Raw genomic sequence first — 27,566 nt, forward strand, 5'->3', positions numbered from 1 at the left:
GGCTTTTCCAGGTGAGGGGGTGCAGATGCCTGTTGTATTTTGTGAACATATTGCTGCTGCTATTGGGCTCCCTCCCATTACTTCCCCCTCATGTCATTACTCTTCCCACTTTTCTCCTCCTCATAACCACTGCTCTGAAGTAGGTTTGAAAATTTCCTATTCATGTTTTTATACCTGTACTACATATTACAGTATATATACATATTGTATAACCATAAACAAAGCATAGTATGTGCTTAAAATGTTTGTACATGAAATCCTTATATATCCTTCTGCAACCTTTCATTCAATATGATTTTGAGATTTATCCATGTTGATTCATACAGATTTCAGTCAATGATAATTTAGTTAATACAAATTCCTAGATCAAATGGGTAAGCTGTTAATAAAAGTTGCTATGTGATACTCCAGAAGAGTTCTGCCAGTTTATAATCTTAGTCTCTTGATGACATTTTTGTGTATTTTATGGATGAAGGAAGAGAAGCCTAAAATAGCATTGATGAAATTTAAGTTAAAATTGGGTACATTTAGAGACAGAAATGGGAATCACGTATGAGTAAGCTGTTAATCATGTAGGCTTGTCTTCATGATGTCTCAGGACCTTATTTTGCCTTTTTTAAAAAAATAAACTCAGTCCCTATTTGCCCACTGCAACATAGGTAAGAAGTCCAAATTGCAAGGCAGGATTGCACAAATGACAATGACTCCTTGTAACTCTTTTTTAAAAGCCTAAAGGTGGTGATGCCAAATCTTCGAGTAAATCAAAGCGATCTCAGGGTCCTGTCCATATTACAGCAGGAAGTGAACCTGTCCCTATTGGAGAAGATGAGGATGATGATCTGGACCAGGAGACATTCAGCATAGTAAGTCTTAAAAATTGAGGGATGCCAGTGTCTGCAGCTCTGGTGCTTGCTGTGGTCTGCCTTTTATAGGTCCAGCCGCAGAGCTTCAGTTGATCTAAGCATTAGCACATTACTTTGGAAATACATTGCTTATAACATCGAAGACTATGTGCTCTGAAACAGGCTAGCAAGAAGAGGTTTTCTTACTTGTTTTCTAGTGAGGAAGAAGTTTGGGGACTGGATTTCATGTCTTGTTCTCCCAGTTAGAAAGGCTGTAGGGGTCCTTAGAGGCATTTGGCAAACACATTTACTGAATCTTTTCTATGTGCCAGCTCCTAGAGTTACCATGTTGAAGAGATAATTGTTTCTATCATTGTAGGCTTTACATTTGAGAAGGGAAGATAGTCGGATAACTGTACAAATCATGTTGGTGCTACTGTGACGGGGGTTTGGAGGAGAGAACAGTGTTGATCCTTTGAGGAGGGGATTTGCTCTAGTCAAGGAGTGCCAAGAAGGCTTGTTTAAGGAAGTGATGTTTGAATTGAGTTCTGAAGGAACAGTAAAAGTAACAGTAGAGGGGTGGGCAGAACACACCAAGGCCAGGCAACAGCACACATAAAGGCTGAGTGGTGGTTGCATGTGTGCATATTTGAGGAGGTGCAGAAGGCTGCCCCAGGTAGAGTGGTGAGAGCCAGGGCATGGGCTGGCACGGAAGGGGGTGGGTCCTGGCTGAGGGAGTTAGAGCAGTGATGAGTGTGCCGTATCCTATGTGCTTCCATGCTGTGTGCGAAGAGCTAAGGCCTATCCATGGCCTAGGAAATTTGGCCCTATTTCCTCATACGAGATTGGCAAGGTGATGGGCAACGAGTGCATGGACCAGGGCTTGCATGGGGTTCGATACAGTCCAGTATGTCCTAAAGGTCCTTATGGCCTTGCTGGAGCTACGTGTATAGATTTCATGGTGCTATGCTCCATGGTACTCACCCCCACCTCTCTGTTGTCTCTTCTTTTCTCCAAACTCCCACAAATCAGTGTGTTGGAACAGCTCATTCAGGCTGAAAGAAAAGCTGTCTTCTGAATCTGAAAATACTCCTGTCCTTTGGCAGCAAAGGGTAGAATGTTGACCCTGTCCTGTGACCTCTCTTTTTTGATCTTTCTCTGGGTTATCTAAAACCTATACACATATGTATGTATTTATTTATTTTTTCTTTACACTTATCTCAGTTTTCTTCTCTTTTCTGCCTCTGAGTTTCTCTAAGGGCAATTATGTTTTATATAAAATCCATTTAGATACTAGAAATATATCAATAAATGTATAAATTGAGTAAATGAATAAATTACATAGTCTGCTATTTGATCTGTTTCCTGGTTCTTCCTTAGCTCAGTGCTTATAAGAGGAAGTAATATCTAATTATTTCATGGTATCATACCATTTTTTTTTTTTTTTTTTTTTTTTTTTTTTTTTTTTTTGAGACAGAGTCTCGCTTTGTTGTCCAGGCTAGAGTGAGTGCCGTGGCGTCAGCCTAGCTCACAGCAACCTCAAACTCCTGGGCTCGAGCAATCCTTCTGCCTCAGCCTCCCGAGTAGCTGGGACTACAGGCATGCGCCACCATGCCCAGCTAATTTTTTATATACATATCAGTTGGCCAATTAATTTCTTTCTATTTATAGTAGAGACGGGGTCTCGCTCTTGCTCAGGCTGGTTTTGAACTCCTGACCTTGAGCAATCCGCCCGCCTCGGCCTCCCAAGAGCTAGGATTACAGGCGTGAGCCACAGCGCCCGGCCCATACCATTTTTAAAATGCTCGTACAAATATACTCATTTACTCTTGTATTTTTATGATGAAATTTTTTTTTTTTTTTTTTTTTTTTTTTTTTGAGACAGAGTCTCGCTTTGTTGCCCGGGCTAGAGTGAGTGCCGTGGCGTCAGCCTAGCTCACAGCAACCTCAAACTCCTGGGCTCGAGTGATCCTTCTGCCTCAGCCTCCCGGGTAGCTGGGACTACAGGCATGCGCCACCATGCCCGGCTAATTTTATATATATATATATATCAGTTGGCCAATTAATTTCTTTCTATTTATAGTAGAGACGGGGTCTCGCTCAGGCTGGTTTTGAACTCCTGACCTCGAGCAATCCGCCCGCCTCGGCCTCCCAAGAGCTAGGATTACAGGCGTGAGCCACAGCGCCCGGCCTATGATGAAATTTTTTAAAAATACAAAAAAATTTCAGAGCAGGACGATGATAGGCATTGATAAAGATACCAGGAAGCTGTGTGAAATCTGAATTTTTTAAGACCCAAAATACAAAATTGAAGCCTTTGGTGTTCCTCTGCCTAAACCCATGTTTTTTCCTTTCTTAAGTCCCAGAAGTAACCACAATTCTGAATTTGATTTTTATACTTAAGTGTAGAAGTTTTACTACTTATGTCTGTAAAGATGGTAATAGATCCCATTAACAGCCAGGCACTATTTTATGTGTATTTGCTCCACAACAATCCTGTGAGGTAGGTTATTGTGTCTCCATTTTCCATATTAAAAAATGTGACAGGAGTGAAGCACCCTGTCCTGTGTCACAGAGCTAAGACATAGAGCAGAGTTTTGACCCAGGCAATTTGTCAAGAGAGCGTGGGTCCGTGACTACTGTGCACGCAGCCTCACCTCCCATGTTTGCATAACAACACAGGGTATTGATTTCCGTGTTTAAAACTATGTCAGTGATGTGCTTGTGAATCCTGTAACTTGTTTTTCCTCCCTCAGCATTCACCTTTTTGAGATTTATCCATGTTGATAATTGTGGCTCTGTTTTAAATGGTTCATGTTACTCTCTGTTTTATGACTTCCACAACTCATTCTTACTCTTATTGGTGGACATTGGGATTTTTCAAAATGTGTACTACTACAAGTTTTTGCCAATCTGAAGGTTATAAAATATTGACTGGTGGTATAGTTGAACATTTATTTTCATATTTATTAGGCATTCATGTTTCTAGTGAATTGCCTATTCATATCCTTTGTTTAGTCTTTCTTACTTTCTATAGGAATCCTTTAAACATTCCTGATCCTAATCTTATTTTTTATAGCCATTGCATATATCTTTCAGTTTGTGGTGCATCTTTTTATTTTGTGTCCGTTTTAAAAATGAAAGTATAACACTGAAAAATACACAGATCATGAGTGTGTAGCTATAGGAAATTACCACTAAGTGATGGAAATCTATAGGGTTTTCATCACTCTGAAATTTCATGATCATGTGACTTGCTTAGTTCATTGTGCCAGATACTCAGTGGCTGACAAATCATGTCCTACAGTTCTGAGAAATTTTCTTGAATTATTTTGTGCTAATTTTCTCTTCTCTAAGTTCTGAGGTTTTATCTTTATGAAATTCCTTGTTTTTGGATATCAGAGTCTGATATTGGTCCCTTATTTTATCTTTTTTTAATTTTCTGTTTCTCCTTTTTACTCTACTTTGTGGGGAATTCCCTCAACTTTATCTCACATTATTTCCTTTAGTTTTTCATTTCTCTTGTCATGTTTTATTTCCACACTCTTTTCTCCCCTATGGTTCTCTGCATGCCTTTATACTTCTCTTTGTCTTCTGTTGTTCATGTTACAGACTTTCCTCAAATGGCTTTGGTAATCCTCAGTTGTCTTTTCATATTTAAGAGTGGGTGACTAAACATCTGATTGGAAGCTCTGAACCATGTGGGTAGGGCTTGAGTACCTTTGAAAGCTTTCGCTGTAGAGTGATCTAGTTGGGCTGCTTCATTGGGAAACTTCCAGTGGATAGTCAGCATCTTTGTATTCTTCCTCTGAGGTGGTCAGATTTTGTGAAGAATCTCTCAGTCTCCTTCCTGGAGGGTGAAGGCCTAGTTCTGTTCATTCTAGGATCTGAGAGGCTGAATGGCTCATCTAGTATGCATATGTTCATGTAACCCTGTTTTCTGTGTGGTGGACTTGCCCCTCAACGATGCCTGAGCAACTCTGCTCAGAGGCCCTTCTTATATCCTCGCTGAAGAGTAAGCATTCATGTCCATTGCTGGGTGGAGTTAGAGATTGGGCTGTCTATCACGAATCTGGGTATCTGCTGCTTCTTAAGCAGACTTTAAATCAATTTTTATTTTAGCTCTCATCCCTACTTCCAGAGACACCTTCCTTTGGGGGAATTTTGCAGTGTACATCAGGTTGGCTCTCAGCTCTCCTCACCCCTGGCTAAGGATTTTGTTTTCTTGGGTCTGTTAAGGCATTTTCCGTGCCACCAGTATTTCGTTGCTGTTGTTTTTCTCTCTCATTTTCCATGTCTTTGTGGGATTATCCCTTTTAAAACATAAGTCCCTTTAATGTTTTAGTGCGGTTGGCAAAGAAAAGGGAAGGATTCTTGTGTTCTGTTTTTATCATCTTTATCTTGGAAGCCTTTCCCTTTATTTCAGGCCTAAAGGATTTGTAAATGTTTTGTTTGTTTTTTGTTTTATTGTTGTTGTTGTTCTTTTTTTTTTTTTTTTTTTTTTTGAGACAGGGTTTCACTCTTGTCCCAGTTACAGTACAGTACAATGGCATCATCATAGCTCACTGCAACCTCCATCTTCTGGACTCAAGCGATCTTCCTGCCTCAGCCTTCTGAGTAGCTGGGATTACAGGTGCATGCCATTACACCTGGCTAACTTTTCTATATTTTTTCTATTTTCTATTTTTTGTAGAGATGGGGTCTTGCTCATGCTGATGTTTTGTAAATATTTTATCCTTTATTTTTAGATTTTGGTGGGAGATTTTTATGTTAGGTCTGTAGTAATGCTCCTCATTTAATCTTCATAATGACCTTGTGAGGCATGATCATGCCCCTTTTGCAGATGAGGAAACAGCATTTAGAGAGGTTAAGTAAGGTGAAAAAAGGTCATCACATAACTAAGCAATGGTGCTGGCACTTGAACCTCGGGGTTTTTGGACTTTGATTCTTGTTCCACTGTACTGGCTTTACCTCCTCCTCTAGCAGTTATATGGTGTGAGAGTGGGTTGGGTTTTCTCTGATGTGGGAATTTAGGGCACAGTAAGCAAACAAGAAGACTTCTTTCCTGCAGGTGGTTTATGTCTCTACTCTGTTGGCCTGTTGCAGTGTAAGGAGAGGATGAGGCCCGTGAAAAAGGCACTGAAACAGCTGGACAAACCTGACAAGGGACTAAACGTGCAAGAACAGCTGGAACACACCCGAAACTGCCTGCTGAAAATTGGAGACCGGATAGCCGAGTGCCTTAAAGCCTACTCAGACCAAGAGCACATCAAACTGTGGAGGAGGTAACCACTTTGGCCTTGAATCTGCCCAGTTTGATTTGACAGTGTGTGGATGGATTCTGGTTTTGTTGAATAAAAAGTAGCATAGCCACCTGAGAAAAATCTTTTCCCCAACAAACACCATCTATTGGCAACATATCTGTAGGCTTTAACTTCCTTTTCCTGAAATAGGCCGTTCCACTGTGAGACGCCCCTTTGGAAAGCAGTAGGATAATGTCATTAATGTTTGAGAGGGACAGTGATACTGGATTTGCTGGCCTAGTCTCAGAAATAAATCCTCTTTAAACTTGTGTGGGAGAGAAATCATCTGGTCTTAATTACTTTACTCACTGCGGGTTGATGTTCAGATGTTACTATATCTAATACAACTAATTGGCTGGTTCTATACCAGCACATGTGGTAAAACAAGGGTTAAAACCATGGAGTTCTCTATTCTCATTTCCTTTTTTAATAATTAAAGTATAATTAAAGTAGTAATTTGAATTGATGTAGTTAATCTAGAAATTCAGTAAGACACCACGATTTATAAATGTTGATTTATATATTCACTTGTGATATTTTAAGAAAGCATGTCCGGAAATTCTAAAAGACAGTTGTAACATTAAGTCTCCTTTTGTAAACCAGTTATCTTGAATTTGTATACCTCATGGATAATATTATCTTTGTATAATGTGCCTAATCTCAGTGGATTGGTTTTTAAGTGGAAAATCGACTTAAGAAAACTTCTGTCATGAGATCTATAGCATGCATCACACCCCATAAATGAAAGATCTAATTTTTGAAATGTTATTTCTTTTCCACTTAACACTGTTAACCAGCTTCTTCCTTTAGTGAGCACATCTGGCTTACTTTTTAATTGATTTAATCCTGATTTAGAAGACAGCAACAGGTCATCCTAGTGCATAGATCTGTGAAGCTAGACTTGTGTTTACATGTGTAGTCACTGTGATCTTGGCTAGTACTAATTCATACAAAGGTCCTTGACTTTTAAGAGTTCAAAAATAGTACAAGGTAAGACTCCTGAGAAACTGTTCATCATGAAGTGGTAAAGGCAAGACCAAATGTAGCAAAGGGAAGCACATGCAGAAGAGTAGTCAGGGAGGGAGGTCTTCTGAGAGGCAGGCAGGTACACTTGAACTGAACATAGACAAGCAGAGTAGAATTTCTTAGATGAACAGAGTTCTCAGGCTTTAGCAAAGCCTTGAAAGTGAGGTGGACAGAGAACTGGGAGGTGTTTAGCATTTAAAGGCAGTTTGTTATGCAGACTGAAGCCCTTTAAAGGTGAATGGCTTTCCACCCAATGCAGTAGGTTTCCTTATTACGTCTTCTGTCAGTGGCATGGCTTGGCATGGTGAAACTGCCCATCAGGAAGTTTGAGAGGCTATGTGACTTTTTTCTGACTTACTGTGACTACTTATACCTCCTCTTTCTAAACACCTGTTTTATCATATCATTACCCCTTTGTATAATAATGCCATGTTAGCGTGAATGTGGTGGAATTGGAGGGAAGGAATCACTGAGAATTTTAAGGAAGAAATGACAGGCCTTGGTGGTGACAACTCAGAGAACAGAGGGGTAGAGCACAAAGATGACCAACCAAATGCGGGTCTTTACCTGGAAGAAGTGGTGGGGCTGAGGAACTGAGTAACAGAGTCCAGAAAGTGGGGAAGGTGGAGGAACCTTTTAGGACTAGAGCTAGAGTCCTAATTACCACAGATAGAAATTTGGTCAAATTCTTTTGACAGTAGCATAAAAAGACATATAGTAAGTCCTCAAATAACGTTTCCTTTAACGTTTTGTTATAACGTTGATGAGAACCAAAAATTGGTTTTGTTATACATTGTTTTGCTTAAAGTGGCAGTTTCCAAGAACCTATCAACGACTTTAAGTGAGGATTTACTGTATTACCGATGCAAAGACCTGAAAGAATACTTTTGTAACTTAATTTCTATACTGGGAGAGTATTTCACAGCAAAATTCAATAGCCTGCCATCCATAAAGAAATAAAAAGTGGTTTTTTTAATTCTATAATTCATCAGAAGTTTAATTTTTTTTTAAAGGAACCTGTGGATTTTTGTTTCCAAGTTTACAGAATTTGATGCTCGAAAACTACATAAGTTATACAAGATGGCTCATAAGAAAAGATCTCAAGAAGAGGAGGTAAAATACAAATTTAATCTTAGTTTATACAAACAAATAAAAAACAATTCCACAGAAAAACTCCTTAATTATTGTTTTTTCCGGGGAGGTGGTCATAGGATGCTGGGTGGTTGTTGGCACCAGAAAGGTCACTGGTTCTTTGCCTTTACATTACAGACAGAGGCACAGGTCCAAGAAGGGTGAAGAAAGCTACCACAGGTCACCAAGCATGTGGGCTATAGTCTGCAGCCCATCCTGTCTAGTACAGTGTGCTCCTTCACTGTATTAGCAGTATAGTAGTCAAACAGTAAGACCAGATGGGTAAAATAGTCAGTGCATGGGAACCAGACTGTTAAAATTCTGACAAAGAGTTGTCACCCTGTGTTCTTACGTCCTGGAATCATTTATTCACCAGGTCTTTTCTTCCTCCACATGCACATATCTTCCAGTTAGCTTATAAATGTGGCTCCTAATAGGTAACAGGATTGTGGGCACAGAATACTTTCTCTGTTCTTTCTGGGCCATGTACTTGGTGTCCTTGCAGCTTTTGTATGTAGTTGGAACTACTCATTTAAAGAAGGAAACATGAGAAGGTGCTGAGATGTGGCCTTTCCTTTTTTGGAGGAGGGGGATGGGTACAGAAGTGACTTGGAGGGTGCTGCAAAGGTGGCAGTATCCCTTGTGGTAGGCATCCCATTTGCAGATCTGCTGACTTACCACCAGACATTGAGGGCCAAGCTATGAACTTTTAATACCACCTCCACTGACGTGAAGGAGAGACTTTTTGTCTCTCATACCCTGCTGTGTCATCAGTGCCTGGAATGGTGCTGAGGACAGGGTAGGTGCTCAGAAGTATTTGTTGCTTGGGGATTTGTTACACTATGCCCAGTGCTGTGTTGGCCTATGAAGTAGTACCGTCAAGTAGTTTATAATTTAATTTTGCATGGAAGAATATGTTAGATCAGTAATAAACAGGAAAAATATACTAATACTGCTGTGTATTAATGCAAATTTTAAGCAATGTAAAAAGTCTGTGAAAGAATAGCCATGAAAGGCTGCAGGAGGGACTAAATAGTTGGGAAAGGCCCTTAGTAGAGAGTGAAAATCAGTTAGACACATAATAGTAAAGAGCTTCATTAATTTAAGTATCAGAAGTTAATATGACTTGAATATCAAAAATAGTGATATACCCCACTACCTTACTAGTGGGGTATACATTGTAACAGTCTTTCTGGGGAAGACAGTTCAGCAAGATTTATCAAAAGATTAAAACATACAGTTCTGCCTCTAAGAATACAGTTTAAAGAGTTAATTAAGGATTTAAACATGCTTGTAATGGAAATGACTTGGAAGTCCTACAATAAGAAATAAGTTAAATAGATCACAAAATATATCCATATTGGGGAGTATTATTCAATCATTAAATATAATATTATAGAAATAAGTATTTACATGGGAAGATTTTCACAATATATTAAGGGGAAAAAGGATACCAAATATTTTTGTTTAAAAAAGTCTATATAAACACAGCAAAAAGCTTATTAGAAAGATGTGGGCCGGTAATTAACAATGATTTCTTTGGTGGTTAGATTTTAGGTCCCTCTACATTTTTTTTTCTTATTCCATTTTTTTTTAACTTTATTTTTGATGTTTTTATATCAAACATTTTACCTCTGTGGTAAAGGAGTGATGTGACGTTCAGATGTTTAGGTTGATGGCTTTGGGGTAGGAACTAGTTCCCACCGGACAGTTGGGGGTGGTTCTGGGTAACCTTGGAAAGTTGGTAGTCTTGGTTTAGCATCGTCCAAGATGATCCTCAGAGTGCCGACAACCTGGGCTCCAGTTCCATACCCGGTATGGCCACATTTAGCAAGCAGTCCATGCGTGTGCTCTCACAGGTACTCAGCAGTGGAGGTCAAACTCAGTAGTGGAGGTCAAACTCAGCAGATGGGTCACTGTTAGGACTTGATTCTGCGGGAGCTCAGTGGAATAATTTGTGAGCATTTTTTGGTAAGATGGTAGTAAATGGCAGTTCAGAAGTCAAGGACAAGAGAGCTATTTAGAGGTGATGGTCTTCATTCTGCTTTTGGGAATTATGCCTGGGGATCTTAAGCTTCTTTGATTTCCTTGTACTCTGCAGGAGCAAAAGAAGAAAGATGACATGCTTGGTGGTAAGAAACCTTTTCGACCAGAGGCCTCAGGCTCAAGCCGGGATTCTCTGATATCTCAGTCCCATACCTCACACAACCTTCACCCTCAGAAGCCTCATTTGCCTGCCTCCCATGGCCCACAGATGCATGGACACCCAAGAGATAACTACAATCACCCCAATAAGAGACACTTCAGTAATGCAGGTAGGTCATTCAGGGGAATTTTTAAAAAAGGCGCCAAAGCCCCATAGTCATTTCGTTTTCCAGAGACAACAGCTAGTTCTTTCTACTTTATTCTCCTTCAACACTTCGTTGTCCTCTTTTCTTAATGAAATAAAGATCCAAGGCTGTTATTTTAACTTTAAGATGAACATAGCTACCATAAACAAAAAACAAGTGATAGACTGAGGGAAAAGTTTACATTCTCTATGACTTAACCAGTTAAATGGTAAAGACTGCTAATATTGAAAGAGCCCTTGTAAATTGGTAACAAAAAGATAACAAAGCAGAAAAATGGGCAAAGGACAATCAACAGAGTGAAGAGACAACCTATGTAATGGGAAAAAATATTTGCAAACCATATGTCTGATAAGAGGTTCGTATCCAAAATATATAATAAACTCAATTCAATAGTAAGAAAATTCAAAAATGGGCAAAAGACCTGAATAGACATAATTCTCGACAGAAGACATACAAATGGCCAAATAGGTTCATGAAAAAATGCTCAATATTGCTAATCATCAGGGAAATGCAAATTAAAACTGCAGTGAGATACCACCTCAAACTTATTAGAATTGCTATTATCAAAAACAAAAAGATAAGCATTGGTAAGGATGTGGAGAATAAGGAACCCTGCACATTATTGGTGGGAATGTAAATTAGTACAGTAATTATGGAAACAGTCTGGAGGTTCCTCAAAAAATTAAAAATAGAACCACCATATGATCCAGCATTCCCACTACTGGGTACATATCCGAAGAGAAGGAAATCAGTATGTTAAAGAGATGTCTGCACACCTATGTTCATTGCTGCAGCAGTATTCACAATAGCCAAGATGCAGAATAGCCTTAAGTGCCCATCAAGAAACAAGTGGATAAGGCCAGGCTTTGGTGGCTCTCGCCTGAAATCATAAGCACTTTCTGAGGCTGAGGCGGGTGGATCACTTGAGACCAGGAGTTCGAGAACAGATGAATGGATAAAGAAAATGTGATACACCCACACACAGATACACACAGGAATATTATTTAACTTTAAAAGAAGGAGATCCTGTCATTTGCAACATGGGTAAACCTGGAGGACTTTTATGTTAAGTGAAAAAACCAGGCACAGAAAGACAAAATATTGTATGATCTCGCTTATATGTGGAATCTAAAAAATTTCAACTTGTATAAGTAGAGAGTAGAAAAGGTGGTTACCAGGGTCTGTGAGGGACAGCTGGAAAGATGTGAGTTAAAGAATGTAATATTTCAGTTCAATATAAGGAATAATTTCAAGAAGTCTGTTGTATAACGTTGTGACTGTAGTTAATCACAATGTATTATATTTTTGAAAATTGCTGAGAGTGGATTTTAAGTGACATCCTCAAAAAATAAAAGTGTGAGGTTAATGCACATGTTAATTAACTCAATTTAGTCATTCCACAAATTTGCATATTTTAAAACATTGTTTAATATGGCTTTTATTTGTCAATTGAAAAATGTTTTAAATTACAATCATGAAACAAATCTCAAAAGAATGCAGATTGAATTAAAATTTTGGGGAATTTGATTAGATGTAGTGGCTCATACCTATAATCCCAGCACTTTGGGTGGCTGAGGCGGGAAGATCACTTGAGGCCAGGAGTTCTAGAAGCCTAGGCAACATAGAGACCCTGTCTCTATAAAAAATTAGCTGGGCGTGGTACCTTGCTACATGGGAGTCCCAGCTACATGGGAGGATTGCTTGAGCCCAGGAGTTTGAGGCTGCAGTGAGCTACAATTGCACTACTACATTCCAGACTGGGGAGCAGAGCAAGACCCTGCCTTAAAAATAAATACATAAATAAAGTAAAATTTTTGAAATTTGACTAAGAAAAAAATAAAAAGCTCTGTCGAGCTCATACGTTGTTTTAAAAAATAGCCAAATTCAGAAGGATCGCTCGAGCCCAGGAGTTTGAGGTTGCTGTGAGCGAGGCTGATGCCACGGCACTCACTCTAGCCTGGACAACAAAGCGAGACTCTGTCTCCAAAAAAAAAAAAAAAAATAGCCAAATTGAGGAATAGGGAATTCATAGAGAAGAGAAAATTCAAATGGCCAATATGGTAAGATGACCAGCCTTACTTAGTAGGGAAATATAAATTAAAGCAACAGTAAGTTAACCAATATTTTTACTGTCCAGATCATCAAAAATTAAAAGGAGAAATACATGCCAATTGTTAAGAATGTGAATTGCTGCAATTGTTTCATAAGATAACTTGAAATATCTAAATACGTAGGCCTTTTGACAGTAGTAATCCTTCGTCTGGGTGTCTGCTCTATAGAAATGAAAGCACATACCTGCATGAGGATTGTATTCCAACCTATAACAGCAAATGGCTGGAAACAGCTGGATCCTTTAATAGGGGAATGGTTAAATGAATAATAGGGCATTTATACTCAATATGATTATCAGGTAATAAAAAGGATGAGGTTACATTTTAGATTTTTTAAAAAGTAGAGAAAAATAAGCAGTAACAACAACAAAATTCATAATGTGTCCAGGCACCTGTGATTTTAAATTTAATGAGGTAAAATTCACATAACATACCTAACCATTTGTAAGTGAACAATTCAGTGACACTTAGTGCATTCGCAATGCCAACTACTTCCATCTAGTTCCAAAACTTCTCCATCACCCCAAATGGAAACCCAATACCCATTAAGCAGTGTCTCCACATTTCCCCCTGCTCTCCGCCCCTGGCAACTGCCAGTGTGTGTTCTCTCTCTGGATTTACCTATTTTGGATATTTTATACATTATAAATGGAATGATACAACATGTGACCTTTTGTGTCTGACTTTTTTTTAACCTAGCTTGTTTTTAAGGTTCATCCACATTGTAGTATGTGTCAGTGCTTTTGTTCATTTTTGTGCAGGATTTATTCATTGATGCAGTGATGGACATACGAGTTTTTCTGCTCTTTGGCTGTTGTGAATAGTATTAATGTGAACATTTATTTGTGTACTGGTATTTTTTTGAATACCTATTTTTAACTGTCTTAGGTATATACCTATGAGTGGAATTATGGGTTCATAGGATAAGTCTATGTTTAACTTTGTTTGAATATTATGTTTGTATAAGCATAGAGAAAGAAATCTATACGTCTGACTATTAATAATAATTACCTTAGGATGAGGGGGGATTGTAAGAAGTTAATAACTTGTCTGTTATCTATTGCTTCACATGTTACAATGAGCAGAAATTACTTCTAAAGAAAAAAATAAGGGAAAAAACATATGGAATGAAACCTAAAATGTATATAACATATGTATATAGATGGAAGTATAGAATAAGATTTACATTACAAAGATTCAAATATTCCATATTAATCAAAATGTAGTAAACATTCCATTGTAAACTTAAGTTCTAAAATTTCCATATGATTAAAAAATACATTCTAGTTTTCTGATAAAATTCTCAATCTTTAAAAAAAATCTTCATCTTTTTCTCCTCTTACAAAAAATATTAATTATAGTTAATTGAAAAATCCTTACTCCCTAAACTCCTCCAATATCTGAATTATTGTGAGTCATTTTTGAATGTATGTTCTTTTCTCTTGGCTTCCAGTCATATGGTCCTATCTTTTGACATGCCTAGTTATTTTTGCTTACATGGACAATGTGTTTTAAAAATTGTAGAAGCTCTAGGTGATGTGAACATTCCCCAGAGAGGATTCACCCTTTCCTCTCCTGGGCACATAGAGTAGGAGGTGATCTTAATTTGCTGCGTCTCTGGTTTGCTCTGTCCTGGGCTGAGTCCTCAGAGTGCTCAGCTGAGGGCCAGCCGCATCACTGCTCCTCCTTTCCAGCGGGTCTGAAACTCTCATCTTTGTTTCCTCAGCGCCGTGAGACTGCCCAAAACTACTCTGCTTTTCGGGGGCTTTTTAGCTTAGGCTTTCTTGGCCTGCTCCCTGAAGATTCAGCACATGCCCTAAGGGAAAGATGGTCGTGTGTTTGAAGCCCCTGAAGTCTCCAATGTCACTCTGGTCTAGAAAGACCACAGACAGCTCTGCTGGTGTCTCTTTTCTTCCAGCAGTGGTTCTCGGCCTGGGAAAAGTCCAGTCCTCAGCCTCTTGCTAGTGATGAGAATCATCGATCTCCCCCTGGCTGCAGAAGTCAGCTCTTACCTCTGAGATTTTGTGCTCTTCGGAATCTTACTCATTTCAGTCCTGATTGCTTTAGCTGCTCGTTGATGCCTTTAAACAGATTATTTTTTGTTTCTCTGCCCTTTTTCATTGATTTTAGCAAGGTGTAATTTTGCTATAAGCTACTCTACCTGGAAACATAAGGTCCATATCCTCTAATCTTAAAAATCTAAGTAATTCAAAATTAATCACAATTTTGTTGAGGGGAAGAAAGTGAGTGACTGTACAGAATTGGGAGATGTTTCCATGTTCTTACATCTCGCAGTATTAGTTATACTGACTTTTCTAGTGTTAGGCTGGTTTTGCGTTATTCATATGACGCCACTTATTTTATATTCTGAATATTAAACTAACTGCAATCCTTTATTTAAACCTTGGATTCCTCACCCTTATGTTTACTAGCTCAACACTTCCTAACCAGTGACCTATGTCATAGAGGGTTTAGGAAGAAAGAAAAACACTGTTTGATTTACTCCAGAAATGAATAACGTGGCTTGAGTTTGAGCGTCTCTACAATACCACAGACATTCAAACCTTGTTTGAAATCTTTCCATTTGATTTGAAGCTGTCTTCAGATGATCCTTTGCATGTTTAGAAGGTGTATCTTTTTGTTATCATTTGTTAATTCTTAGCTTGAATAGTCAAAAGTCTTTTACTTTGTAGTCCTCTGGTCAAATGCACCTGGATCAGCAATGAACTTAAGCCACTGGTTGACTGTACATTATGTTAATGGTATCAGTTTCTAAGCTGCACACGTTTCGGAATGGTGTTATTTTTTTTGCTCTGTAGAAAAAAAATGCTAGAAGGCCAGCAAAATGGGTAGAGACATTTACTGGTGTCATGACTTTGATCTTAACATAATTGTAAACAGAAGATGGATTTTCCATGAGGTCACGTAGTTCCTTTTGGTTAATCCTCTATTAGTCCTCTATTAGTTTTCTACTGCTGTCTATAACAAAGTACCACAAAATAGGTAGCTTGAAACATTAGAAACTCATTGTCTCACAGTTCTGGAGTTTAGAAGTCTGAAATCAAGGTGTCAGCAGGATTGGCTCCTTCTGGAGGCTCTGAAGGAGAATCTGTTCCATGCCTCTGTCTTTCCTTCTGGTGGCTGCCAGTTCTTGGTGTTTCTTGACTTGTAGCTGCATCACGCCAACTTCTGCCTCCATCTTTACACAGCCGCCTTCTTTGTCTCTCGGTCTCAGATCTCCCTCTTTTCTTTTGAAAGGATATTTGTCATGGCCCAACCTAAACCAAGATGGTTTCCCCTAGAGATTTTTGACTTAATTACATCTGCAAAGACCGTGTTTCTAAGCAAAGTCACATTCACAGGCTCTGGATGGACATATCTTGGGGGCCACAGTTTAACATGATAACATCCTCCATCCCTGGATTTGTTTGTTTTTGCTACTTTTACTAATTCAAATAAGTACAAGTCTTCTTAGGGCAAAAGGGAGGCACAGAAACTAAATGGATTCTAGTTTGGCCTTACCCTTGAGAGAGTGCTGATCCAAGTCCACAGTTAGAGACGTTACTTTTTATAGGAGGAGGTCCATTCGTTTTGGTGTGGCTACTAGGGAAGAGTAATAGAATCAGTAAGTGTAGTATAGAGAGATTTTCAGAGACCAGGCACAACTTATAGTACCAGCAGGTTAAATAAATGGAGGGTATCACCTCGCAGCTATGAATCTCAGCAGTATCATTTTCAACATTACTCTTTGGTCTTGGTTCTTTGAGTGAAATGTCTGCCACAGATTGGAAGGTAAGCAGGTATGGAAGATGAAAAGCAGCGCTTGAGATTTCAGAAGGAGAGGAGTAGTGAATTTTCTTAACATTTTGGGAGAAAGAATGTTAGAGCTCATGAATGGTATGTTAACCAGCAGCAACAAGACCAAGAAAGAGGATATTTAATGTTTATTTGTAGCATGTGTCAGCTTTCGGGTTAAACTTTAGTGAAAGTGAAATTCAGCCATTTCTTGCAGTCATCAGATCATTCTTTTCTTGCAGATCGAGGAGACTGGCAGAGGGAAAGAAAGTTCAACTATGGTAGTGGCAACAATCCACCTTGGGGCGACAGGCACCATCAGTATGAGCAGCACTGGTATAAGGATCACCATTATGGGGACCGGCGACACATGGATGCCCATCGTTCTGGAAGCTATCGGCCCAACAACCTATCCAGAAAGAGACCTTATGACCAGTACAGCAGTGACCGAGACCACCGGGGACACAGAGATTACTATGACAGGTGTGCAAAAGGCTGTCAGACACCAGGAGCTGAGTGTTAAAAAGAAAAGACAGTGATGCATGCACGAATGTATTTGTTTGTCAGATGCTAAATATCTCCTTGTGTGTCAGCCATGGTCCCGAGTCTTGAATGTCGGGTGATAGCTTTTACATTTTGTTCTTCGGGTCATAGGGAGCACATTTCACCTATGCAGAGAGTTTTCTGCCATCCTTTGAGGAAATCTGGTGAAATTGTAGATTATAAAATATTAGAGTCGACAACCAAAACAAGCTCTGTGCTAGGCTCTCAGCCATGCTATGTGGCCAGGATCCTGAGATGCATACCAGCCCATGGTCCTTGCCTGCCAGGGTCCCATAATTTGAGTCAAAGCCTCTTGAAGTTGCACCCTCTTTACAACTATACAATACCACCAGTGATATGATGAGCCAAGGTTTTCGATTGTGAGAGTTAGCAGGAAGGGCTAAAGAGGTTTTATCTATACTTTCTAATTTCAGGACTTGGCCATATTTTAACCTCATAGCAGCTTTGGTTAATGACATGCCAAAGTTAGCTTTGGCTACTGACATGCTTTGTTGACACTGCACCTTGAATTTAAAGTGGGAAAATTTCATATATATATCTCAATGTCCTGCTTTCTTTTTGGAAGATCTGGTAAACAGCAGGCAGTGATAGCAGAGCCAGCTGTAGCTGAGTAGCAGCCATGGCCTCACAGTAGACTGTGTCCCTCACCCTCACCCTTCTTCTATATGGCCTCATCTGGATGCAGTTGGCACTTGTCCTGCCTTTCTTTTGTAAATCTGTATTTCTTCTATGTGGTAACATTTTTCTTCTGCCTGAAGGACTTTTGTTTTATTGTGGGTCTGCTGGTGATAAAAGTTTTTCAATATTTGTATGTGTGTCCAAAAAAGTCTGCATTTTGCCTTCATTTTTGAAAGATATTTTTGCTGGGTATAAATTTCTAGATTGACAGTTTTTTTTCAATACTTTAAGAGGTACCTCTGCTGTCTACTTGCATTGTTTCTGATGAATAATTTGTCATCCTTACCTTTGTTCTTCTTTGCATATTGCTGCTGCTTCTTTTTTTTTAGTCACTGATTATGATGTGCCTGGGCATATTTTTCCCTTGTGTTTTCTTGTGCTCTGGAATTGTTGAGCTCCTTGGATCTGTGAGTTTATCATTTCCATAAAATTTGGAAATTTGTATAATATTCTTCAAATATTTTTTCTGTCCTCCTACTCTCTCTTATCCTTTGGAGATTCCAATTACTCCCATATTAGCTTGCTTGAAGTTGTCTCACAGCTCAGTCGTGTTCATTTTAAAAAATTATGTTTTCTCTCTTTTATTTTGGGTGGTTTCTATTGCTATGTCTTTAAATATTTTCCTTTTTAATGTCTTATCTGCCGCGAGACCCATGTAGTATACTTTTCATTTTATATGTTGTAGTTTTATCTCTAAAAGCTGTATTTAAGTCTTTTTTTTTAAAAAAAATCTATCTCACCTTTCAAAATCTGGGATATAGTTATAAAAATGGTTTTAATGTCCTTGCCTGCTAATTTTGTCATTTGGTCAGTTTTAATTAATTGATGCATTTCCTTATTGTGGGTCTTGTTTCTCTGGTGCTTTTCATGCCTAATAATTTTTTTATTAGATTCCAGATGATACAAAATGTACCTTGTTGGGTGCTGGATATTTTGTGGTCCTATAAATATTTTGGAGCTTTGTTATGACACACAGGTTATTTGGAAACAGTTTATACCTCTTTCAGGTCTGGCTGTTAAGATTTATTAGGCAGAACTAGAGCAGTGCTCAGTCTGGGGCTAATTATTCCCAAGGTAAGGGCCTCACTGCACTTTACCCAGTGACCCTGCATTTGAACGGCTTTTGGTCTGGTTGGTGAGAACAGGAACTTTTCTGGTTCTCTGAGTACAGAGCACTGTTACCTGTAATTCTTTGGGTGGTTCTTTCCCTGGTCCTGAGTAGTTTCCTCGTATGTACATCCTGAGCAGTGTTCAGCTGTGTACTTAAGGGGAACCCCCTGTAGATCTTCAAACTTCTTTCTCTGTGCAGAACTTTTTTCTCTTGTACTATATCCTGTGAACTGGATCCTGCCTTGCTCCCACCAGACTCTCAACTCAGGGAAGTCTGCTGGCCTCTTTCTGGGTTTTCTCCTCCCTGTGTCACAGCCTGGAAACTGTCTCATGGTAGTGAGCAGGGACAACGGGAAGGCTCCTCTTATTAGCTTCCACCCCCAGTGGGGTCACTGTTCTTTGTTGCTTGATACCTGGTGTCTTGAAAACCACTGTTCGTACGTTCTGCCCATTACTGATTGTTTTAGGCAAGAGGGTAAATCTGGTCCCTGTTAATCCATTTTGACTGGAACTGAAGTTGCCCAGTTCTTCCTCTTCTCTTTTTTTATTGAGGTGAAATTCACGTTATATAAAGGAACTATTTTAAAGTGAACAATTCGGTGACATGAGTATTATACACTCACAATGTTGGGCAGCTACCACTTCTATCTCGTTCCAAAACACTTTCTTCACCCAAAGAAAGCTCTGCAATCATTAAGCAGTTATTCCCCATTCTTCCCTCTCTCCAACCCCTCGCAACCACCGGTCTGCTTTCTGTCTCTATGGATTTACCTATTCTGGACATTTCTTATAGAGGGAATCATACAACATGTGACCTTTTGTGTCTGGCTTCTTTCCCTTAGCACAGTGTTTTCAAGGTTCATGCATATATCAGTCAGTACTCCGTTCCATTTTGTGGCTGAGTAATATTTCATTGTATTAATATAGCACATTTTGTTTATGCATTCATCTGTTGATCGATGTTTGTTTCTATCTTTTGGCTATTGTGAAGAATGCTGCTGCAGTGAATATTGGTGTACAGATACTTGTTTGCATACCTGTTTTCAGTTCTTTGGGGTGTATACTTAAGAGTGGATTTGTTAAGTCACATGGTAATTCTTTAATTTTAGGAACCACTAAACTTTCCACCATGGCTGAACCATTTTACATTCCTACCAGCAGTATATGACTTGCAATTTTTTCACACATCTTCTAAGTATTCTTTGCCAACACTTACTTTCTGTTTTTTCTTTTTTGAGACAAGGTCTTACTTTGTTTCCTAGGCTAGAGTGCAGCTGGGCTCAAGTGATCCTTCCATCTCAGCCTGCTGAGTAGCTGGGACCTCAGACAAGTGCCACCATACTGGATTAATTTTTATCTCTAAAATTTTTATGTTTAGTTATTATGAGTACATAATAGTTGTATATATCTTTAGGGCATACAATGTGAATTACTCAAATCCAGGTAATTGGAATATCCATCATCTCAGGCATTTACATTTCTTTTGTGTTAGGAACATTCTAGTTCTACTCTTTTAGTTATTTTTTAAAGTATACCCTAACTTATTATTGATTATAGTCACTTTGTTGTGCTATCAAATATTGGTCATTCTAACTATCTGACTGTATATACCAATTCTCTTTTAATAGCATAATGAGCAGTTTGCCATGGTCCAAGCTAAACATTTTAATGTTCTTCACATTTAGTCAATTTTTAAGGTAATTTTATTAACCCTTCACTTCTTGTTGAATATGTAGTTTGATGGTGCCTTTAACTGTTACTAATAACTTACTAAATAATTTCTGTGGCTCTTTTTCTTCTGGCTGGATTAGCAAATTTTATAGGTCTTGTCAGTTTTTTCCTGAAGGCAGTATGAGCGTACAGAGCCATCCGTGATTCTTCAAGTGTACACTTGTGTTCACTGCAAACTCGAGGTGTCTGTTTCATAGGATGTGTTTTGCCAATAGGTGTAAAATGACCCTTTATTACTTTAGTTTTGTTTTCTGACTCTTAGAGTATAATGTTTGTCCCAGACTCCTTTGGAAATGTCCTTGAACATGAGTGTATGAGGAAAAGCCAATGAATGATGAAGAAGTGGATGGGAATCTGGCCTTGATCTTGCAGCTCATCCTTGCATCTCTGTTTCAGGCACCATCATGATTCCAAGCGGAGGAGATCTGATGAATTTAGGCCTCAGAATTACCACCAGCAGGATTTCCGAAGAATGTCTGATCACCGCCCCCCTATGGGCTACCATGGGCAGGGACCCTCAGACCATTACCGTTCTTTCCACACAGACAAATTGGGGGAATATAAGCAGCCCCTGCCCCCATTGCACCCCGCAGTCTCAGATCCTCGCTCACCCCCTTCTCAGAAATCTCCTCACGATTCCAAGTCACCCCTGGATCATAGGTCTCCTTTGGAGAGATCACTAGAACAGAAAAACAACCCAGATTATAACTGGAATGTTCGGAAAACATAAAGGACAGCTCAGAAAGGGGAGAGCAAGCGTCATCAAACACGTGGATATTTTCGGTCTGATCCAACAGTAGCCAGTTACCTAGACCAGTAAGTGGAGCTTCTGGACATGCCGCTGCTGTCAACTCGCTGGCTGAAGGAGCACTTCAAGGAGCGGAAGGCCTCTTATTGGGTCCAGCCTTGATTTGGGTCACCACTCCTGCACTTTGTCGCCCCATCCTATTCCAGCCTAGTTCTGGCCTCCCACTTTGATGAGCCACTAGGAGGAAAGATGACTTTTTGTGCACCAGCTTCACTGGGCTGTCTCCCCAGTGAAGGAATAGGGACTCTTTAGAGTCACGGATGTTTTATTGCCAGGGCCAGTGTTCCTTGGACCTGGGTACGGTGGTCAGGGGAAGGCATTGGTGCCTGAAGGCTGCCGGGACCTGGGGGTAGAGTGTGTAACCTGGTTCACTCTGACATGGCGGATGCTGCTGGCGGGGAGTGGGGGCGAGTGGGTGGGGTCTCGCACCAGAGGACTTGAAGGGGAGCAGGTACGCCCCTTAAATGTGTTTTTGGGAGAAATTATACACTCAGCCTCATTATGTGAAACCTACGGGCGGGGGTAAGAGGGAAACAATTTTCACAGTGGCTTCTTCCTTCCTGACACTAATTTTCCCACACTGTCTGTACATTTCAAAGGTTTGGTCCCCGGAATGGGCCCCCTTTTCCCCCCTGTGCCAGGGAAAGTAGGGTCCCTCCGGCTGACTTTGGAGTACTGTGAGTTAGGCAGCGTTGATGCCGGCATGGGTCTTACTTGATTGGGGGGGGGGGGCTGAGTGAGGGACAGGGTGGGGATCGGGTGGGGATGGGGGGGTAGTGTGCCAGGGAACTGGAATCCCTGGTGGATTTCTGGTTCCTTTGGAGAGGGAAACAAGAGGTCCTGGGGAGGCGAGGCAGAGGCAGGCCTGCTGAGCGGCTCGTTGCTGGCACGCACAAAGATGGGGGTGCCCGCGCAGGTGTGAGCAGGTGTTCCAGTGTGGGCTTTGGTAGTGCCAGCAAGTGGGGGAAGCTTTCAGTATTGGAGTAGGTCAACACGTCCTGCTGCATTTTAGTTCCCTTGGCACAGCTTGGAGAAGTAGGTTATACAGAATCACACACCTCCTGACGTTCATGTGGTAGGCAGAGGAGAGTAAGTTACCTGTGGTGCACAAGTTTCTGCTGCTAGTTGGAGATCAGTAGAATTGGACTCGGTTTCCTTTTAGAATAAAACCAAGTATAAACCTAAGTTAAATTTTTTCCAGAATAGGAAGTATTCAAGGACACAGTGACTGAGCTATAGACAGTAAGAGCCATACTAGCGTTGAATTGAGTCAGGACTAGGAAGCAAGTTGGTTGCATCAGTTAAGCAGGCTTTTTTCAATTTACTGATGCAGAGGCCTACAGTTTTATCCATTTCCAGTATAGCTTGCCAGTATTGTTAGAGTATCCAGAGGCCTTTCAGGATGGAGACGTTGACTGACTTAAACAGACAGTGTGTTTGTTAGTGTCCAAGCTCAGCGCTGGTGAGAACCCTTGTATTGGCATGCGCAGGGTTCAACTCCCCGAACTAACTTGTGAGGACTTCATAACACCATTATCACGACTGGCTGGTGTCCTGGGCAGTGCTGTAATGCCTTTACCAGGACATGCTGAGCCGTGTCCCCCTAGTGAAGCGGATGTGGCTGTGGCGGGCCATTGCCTTTGCCACACAGCATTGTGCGGCCAGTCTGTGCTGAGCCAGATGAGAGTCTAGGTCCGCGCAGCCTGTGTTGGGAGCTCAGTGGACCCACTGCTTTCTTATTTAACTCCCTGTGGTACTGGGGGTTGTACACCCTGGACTTGTACCACGCATGCCCGGAGCAAAGCCCCAGTGACTGTGTGGGGCCACCTGGCCACAGTCCTCCCATGGAGGGCCAGCTGCTGCTCAGTGGAGAAGGCAGGGAATCGTGTCTCCACTTTGCCACATGTTGATGAGGAACCCACAGATGGAGCTTCTTGCTGATGATATTGACACTATCCTGTGTTGCCCGAGCCAGAGAGGAATGCGGGGTTGGCCTGCCAAGCCCTTGAGGGATGGGAGGTGGGAGTGGGGGTGGGAGGGGATGAGGCCCTGCAGGCAATTGGATTGTGTCCTCCAGGAGTGAGGGGGGCAGAGGAGTCACTCGAGGCCCTGCATTTCCATACTCATCGGGCTTCTCCCAGGTTGTTGATAGGACATGTGAATTACTCCCAAAGATGTCTCATCATGAGGAAAAAGGAACTTCCTTTTGTTCACATTCAGGACTTCTAGTGCCATATGCAGTAGCAAAAGGCAATATTAGCCAGATCAGTGTTACATTGATTCTAAAATTACAGTATCCCCAGTGTCTATTTTAGGTGTGAAATAGGTTTGAAGAGTACCTTGGGAAAAAGAAGGTATTGCCTGATTTAAATCAGTATGAATATTGTATGCTTAAATCAAAAACAAATTTGCACAGGTAGAAATTCTCTCGCTTGTGAATGGGAGAAGCTGCCCCAGGAGTCTGAGGATGGTATTCCATGGAGCCTGGCTTTGAAAGGTTTCATTGTTGGTAGATATAACAGGGGTTGGAGAAGAAGGGAATTAGCATCACCTAAAACGTGCACGTGAACAAGGATTGACAGGATACTCTGGCCCTAGGAAAGGACAAGGTGAAACCCCAGGCTCGTCACTGCAGCCTGTCGGAGCCAGGCTAGCGTGGACAGACGGGTGCCCAGCGGAGCCCTCGCTGGCTCCCCTTCAGTCATTCCTTGCGCCCCTCGAAGGGAAACCCGAGCACTTCTCGCACCATGCTGCAGACATCCCGGCCTGACGTGTCTGCAGGCTGCGTCAGGCCTCCCAGTGCAAACGCAATTCATTTGTGAATTCACACGATGACACTGAAACCCTACAGACCAAAATCCACTTGTCAGCAGGAGCGGTGGCCCAGGCTCAGTGCCAGCAGTCTTCGGGCTCCTCTGAGGGCTGCCACGCTGGGCGAGGGGGGCCATGCCAAGGGTCCAGGCTGCTTTAGTCCATCTGTGCCCTGCTCGTTTGGGGACAGATGGTTTTTCTTTATTGTAAAATTGTGGACTTTTAAAACCTGTTGACTAAACAGTAATTAATTTATATTTGTGAAAAATGCCACTGTCCTAGTGATTTCTGATGTAAATAATGTTGTTTATATAGTATGTATTAAATTTTCCTACATTGTAAAACTGCTGTACTTTTGATTCTTGTATATTAAAAAGTGTTACTGAGGATTTTTAGAATTGGGCTGACATGTTGCATTGCATTTTGGTGTGAGCTGCGTGACTGCAGATACCTCTTGCTTTCCTCCCTTGTCCCTAGATGCTGGGTCACATCTAGATTTTTTGACAGTGTGTGAAGTGGAGCCTTTTAAAGTTGCATATTCCTCCTACTCAACACCATTTGTGTTGTTGGGCCCAGGGCATTGATTCACAGATTCCTATGATTGTATATTCCTGGGCCATTGCTGAGGCTAACAGTTTGCTGTCTGAGTAGCCCTGGGTCATACATAGCCCACAGCCCTGCACTGGAGTTGCTGAACCCGGTAGTTGAGCAGGACTACTCTTAATCTCCCAGTGTTAGTCCTGCCAGGGAGGATCCTGGGAGACCTGGAAGGGCACCCCTCTGTCCTGAAGAAACACAAACACCGCATGTACCAGCCTGTACCTTTGAGGGTAATTTAATAGTTGGGTTACAAGGTGGAGGCGGGGTGCGTTTAATAATGGAAACACTGACATGAATGTTAACTCTAGCAATCTGGCACTGGGGCAGGCCCAGCTCTGGCACAGCCCAGACAGGAAGGGTGGCCCAGCCCACGGGTGGGGATCTCCATCTGAATGGGAGTTAGAGAAGCTGCCCAGACCCAAGGGTTTTTACTAATACTTTGAGACCAAACCCACATCTTGGTGAAGTTCTTAATTGTTGAAACAAGTAAGCCCATGTGTCCACTCAGAGCGGAGGTTCAGCTCGTGTGACTGTCTGTCCCGGGAACGTGGAGGCAGGGCCCTTGCCAGCCGTGGCCTGTGCAGGGCGGGATTCTGGGACTTTCAGTGCACGTAGTTCCTGAGCAAAAGACTGGGAAGAGCCGAGGGCTCCTCATGCCCGTAAAGAAGCTCGACTCACAGTCGTGTTGTAACTGACGACTCAGCTGGAACAACTTGGGGAAACTTTAAGAACAAGTGCTGCAATAATCAGCTTATGATTTACAATAGCAACAAGGCCTCAAAACTGCCTGCTGCCAAAACACCCGCCTTTTACTGGAAGCAGCAGGCCCAGGGCCCCTGCCTCCTCCCTCCTCCTCCTCCCTCCTCCCTGGCAGGGCCTCACAGGCCTGGCATCACAGCAAGCCCTCCTCAATTAGCGCCAACAGAAAGGTCACTTATTGAAACCCAGGTCTCTGCAGTTTGCCAGACCAGAGTCTGGGCTCCAGATTCCAACCTGCGGCTCTTAAAGGAGCAGGACCAGCCTTGACATATGGCTTTGTCTTAACTGAAGCTGCACCAGCGCTTCCACCATGTCTTGAGGTTGGACTCCCACTGGGGCCATCACCACTCAGCCAGCCTCTTATTTGCTCTGTTTTGTGTGAAATGGGGGCGAGATGCAGCTGGGCTGAACTAAAACTCTCCTGCAGAAACCCCACTGCTAATTGAGGAGGCTGCCCCTGCTGCTGCTGCTGGGACCCTCCACGAGGCTCAGTGTCTTGGGGATTTCCTGGTCGTTTCTGTAGCTGTGCAGTGTGGTGGAGGACAAGTGGGGTCAGGCCACCTGGTTTGCCCTGACCACTCCTCTAATCTGGCTTTGTGTGGGAACATGGACAGGTCCGTGGCCTAAAGCCTTCTCACCTTGAAGATGGGCAGCATAATATCCACTCCTCATGGAGGGTTCACACGTGTTATCTTTATCTTAATTTCCTTCGTGACCCAGGGGGGGCTGCTGTTACTAAAGCGTAAGTCCTGGCAACCACAGGCACCGCAGTGGCCTTCAGGGCCTGGGTGGCAAGAAGGGGCTGGCAGGAGTCAATGCGTTGCCCTGCGTGCAGCTGGGCAGGTGGCCTTTGCATCTTCGTCTGCAAATGAAGGAGGCAGCTTCTTGGGTTAGTGTGCTCTCTAAGTGAAAGTGTGCACTGTGGACAAGGAAAAGGTTTGTAACCCCACCGGCTACCCAGAAGGAGGCTGTTCAGTCCTTGGCTGGGGAGGGGGTGAGGGTTGAGGGGACGGAACCAGAGGCCACTGGAGAGGTTGGGGGGACCAAGGACAGAGCTTGCCTGGCTGGAGGGCGGGCCCAGCCCAGCATCATCAGGCAGCCCTCGCCCCCAGGGCCTGCGACAGGAGCAGCCCTGTGGATCCCAGCTGGCCAGGGCGCCTGCAAAACCGCAGCTTGCCCTGGGGGAGCCTAACTCCCAGCAGGGACGGGAACCACCTGGGGGAGCTCACTGTCTCGGTGGGGAGACAGTGCCGGGAGCAGTTACGGGAGAGGAGGTTTTCCTTGACCAAGATCTCGAGCCCCTACTGCGGGCAGGCTCTGCCCTGGGAGCTGGGGACCCATGCGGAGAACCAGAGGGCGAGGCCCTGCCCTCCTGAAGCGGTATTCTAATTGCGGTGGGGAGGCAGACCCTAGACAGGCCAACAGTAAGAAGACAAAGTGTCATATAAGCGCCAGAGAGAAGAGAGCCAGATGTAAGGGACAGCACGCTGTAGCCGAGCCCTGGTGGTGACGGGGCTGAGGGCCAGGTGAGGTGTGTGGCCCAGTGTGAAGGTGCGCCAGCCCTAGCACTGCCTGTACCAGCTGTGTTCCTGGGCACATCCTCCACCGCTCTCCAAGCCTCCACTACGAAATACAGATACTGATTCACCAGGCTGTGGCAGGATAAGTGAGGTCCCCGAGGTGACACATGAGATGGACTCGGAGCCTGTCCTCAGAAGATGACGTTGGGGCATCCTGAGGCGCTGGGGAACCGCTTCCTGGAGACCTCTCCTGCCACCCCAGATGGGGCCTGGGCTGTGTTCTGGGATCAGCCCCATCCTCTAAAGCTGAGACCAAGGCCCCGAACGGATGTGGTTCTAGAACCATCCTGCAGAGGGCAGCAGGTTCCCACAAATAGCCCACCGGGCAGCCAAAACCTATACCCGACCTAGGGGAAGCCCCGTGGT

The 27,566-nt window shown here is 42.3% G+C and overlaps 1 protein-coding gene across 5 annotated transcripts in view; it reads left to right on the plus strand.

Annotated features, from left to right (window-relative positions):
• CHD2 (chromodomain helicase DNA binding protein 2) overlaps positions 1-24,605 on the plus strand; it is a 118,459-nt gene extending 93,854 nt beyond the window's left edge. For 3 of the 5 annotated variants that reach the window (XM_076004790.1, XM_076004791.1, XM_076004793.1), the window contains 6 exons: positions 729-863; positions 5,949-6,127; positions 8,185-8,284; positions 10,404-10,617; positions 16,802-17,042; positions 21,039-22,185. In XM_076004790.1, the coding sequence (XP_075860905.1) occupies positions 729-863; positions 5,949-6,127; positions 8,185-8,284; positions 10,404-10,617; positions 16,802-17,042; positions 21,039-21,372 (1,203 nt within the window). In that variant the 3' untranslated portion in view covers positions 21,373-22,185. Of the gene's footprint in view, positions 1-728; positions 864-5,948; positions 6,128-8,184; positions 8,285-10,403; positions 10,618-16,801; positions 17,043-21,038 lie in introns of those variants that run through there. The other 2 variants (XM_076004792.1, XM_076004794.1) reach the window with 2 other exon arrangements.
• The last annotated feature ends 2,961 nt before the right edge of the window (positions 24,606-27,566 follow it).

The sequence above is a fragment of the Microcebus murinus genome, chromosome 7 (genome assembly GCF_040939455.1).
Source record: "Microcebus murinus isolate Inina chromosome 7, M.murinus_Inina_mat1.0, whole genome shotgun sequence".
Lineage (NCBI taxonomy): Eukaryota > Metazoa > Chordata > Mammalia > Primates > Cheirogaleidae > Microcebus > Microcebus murinus.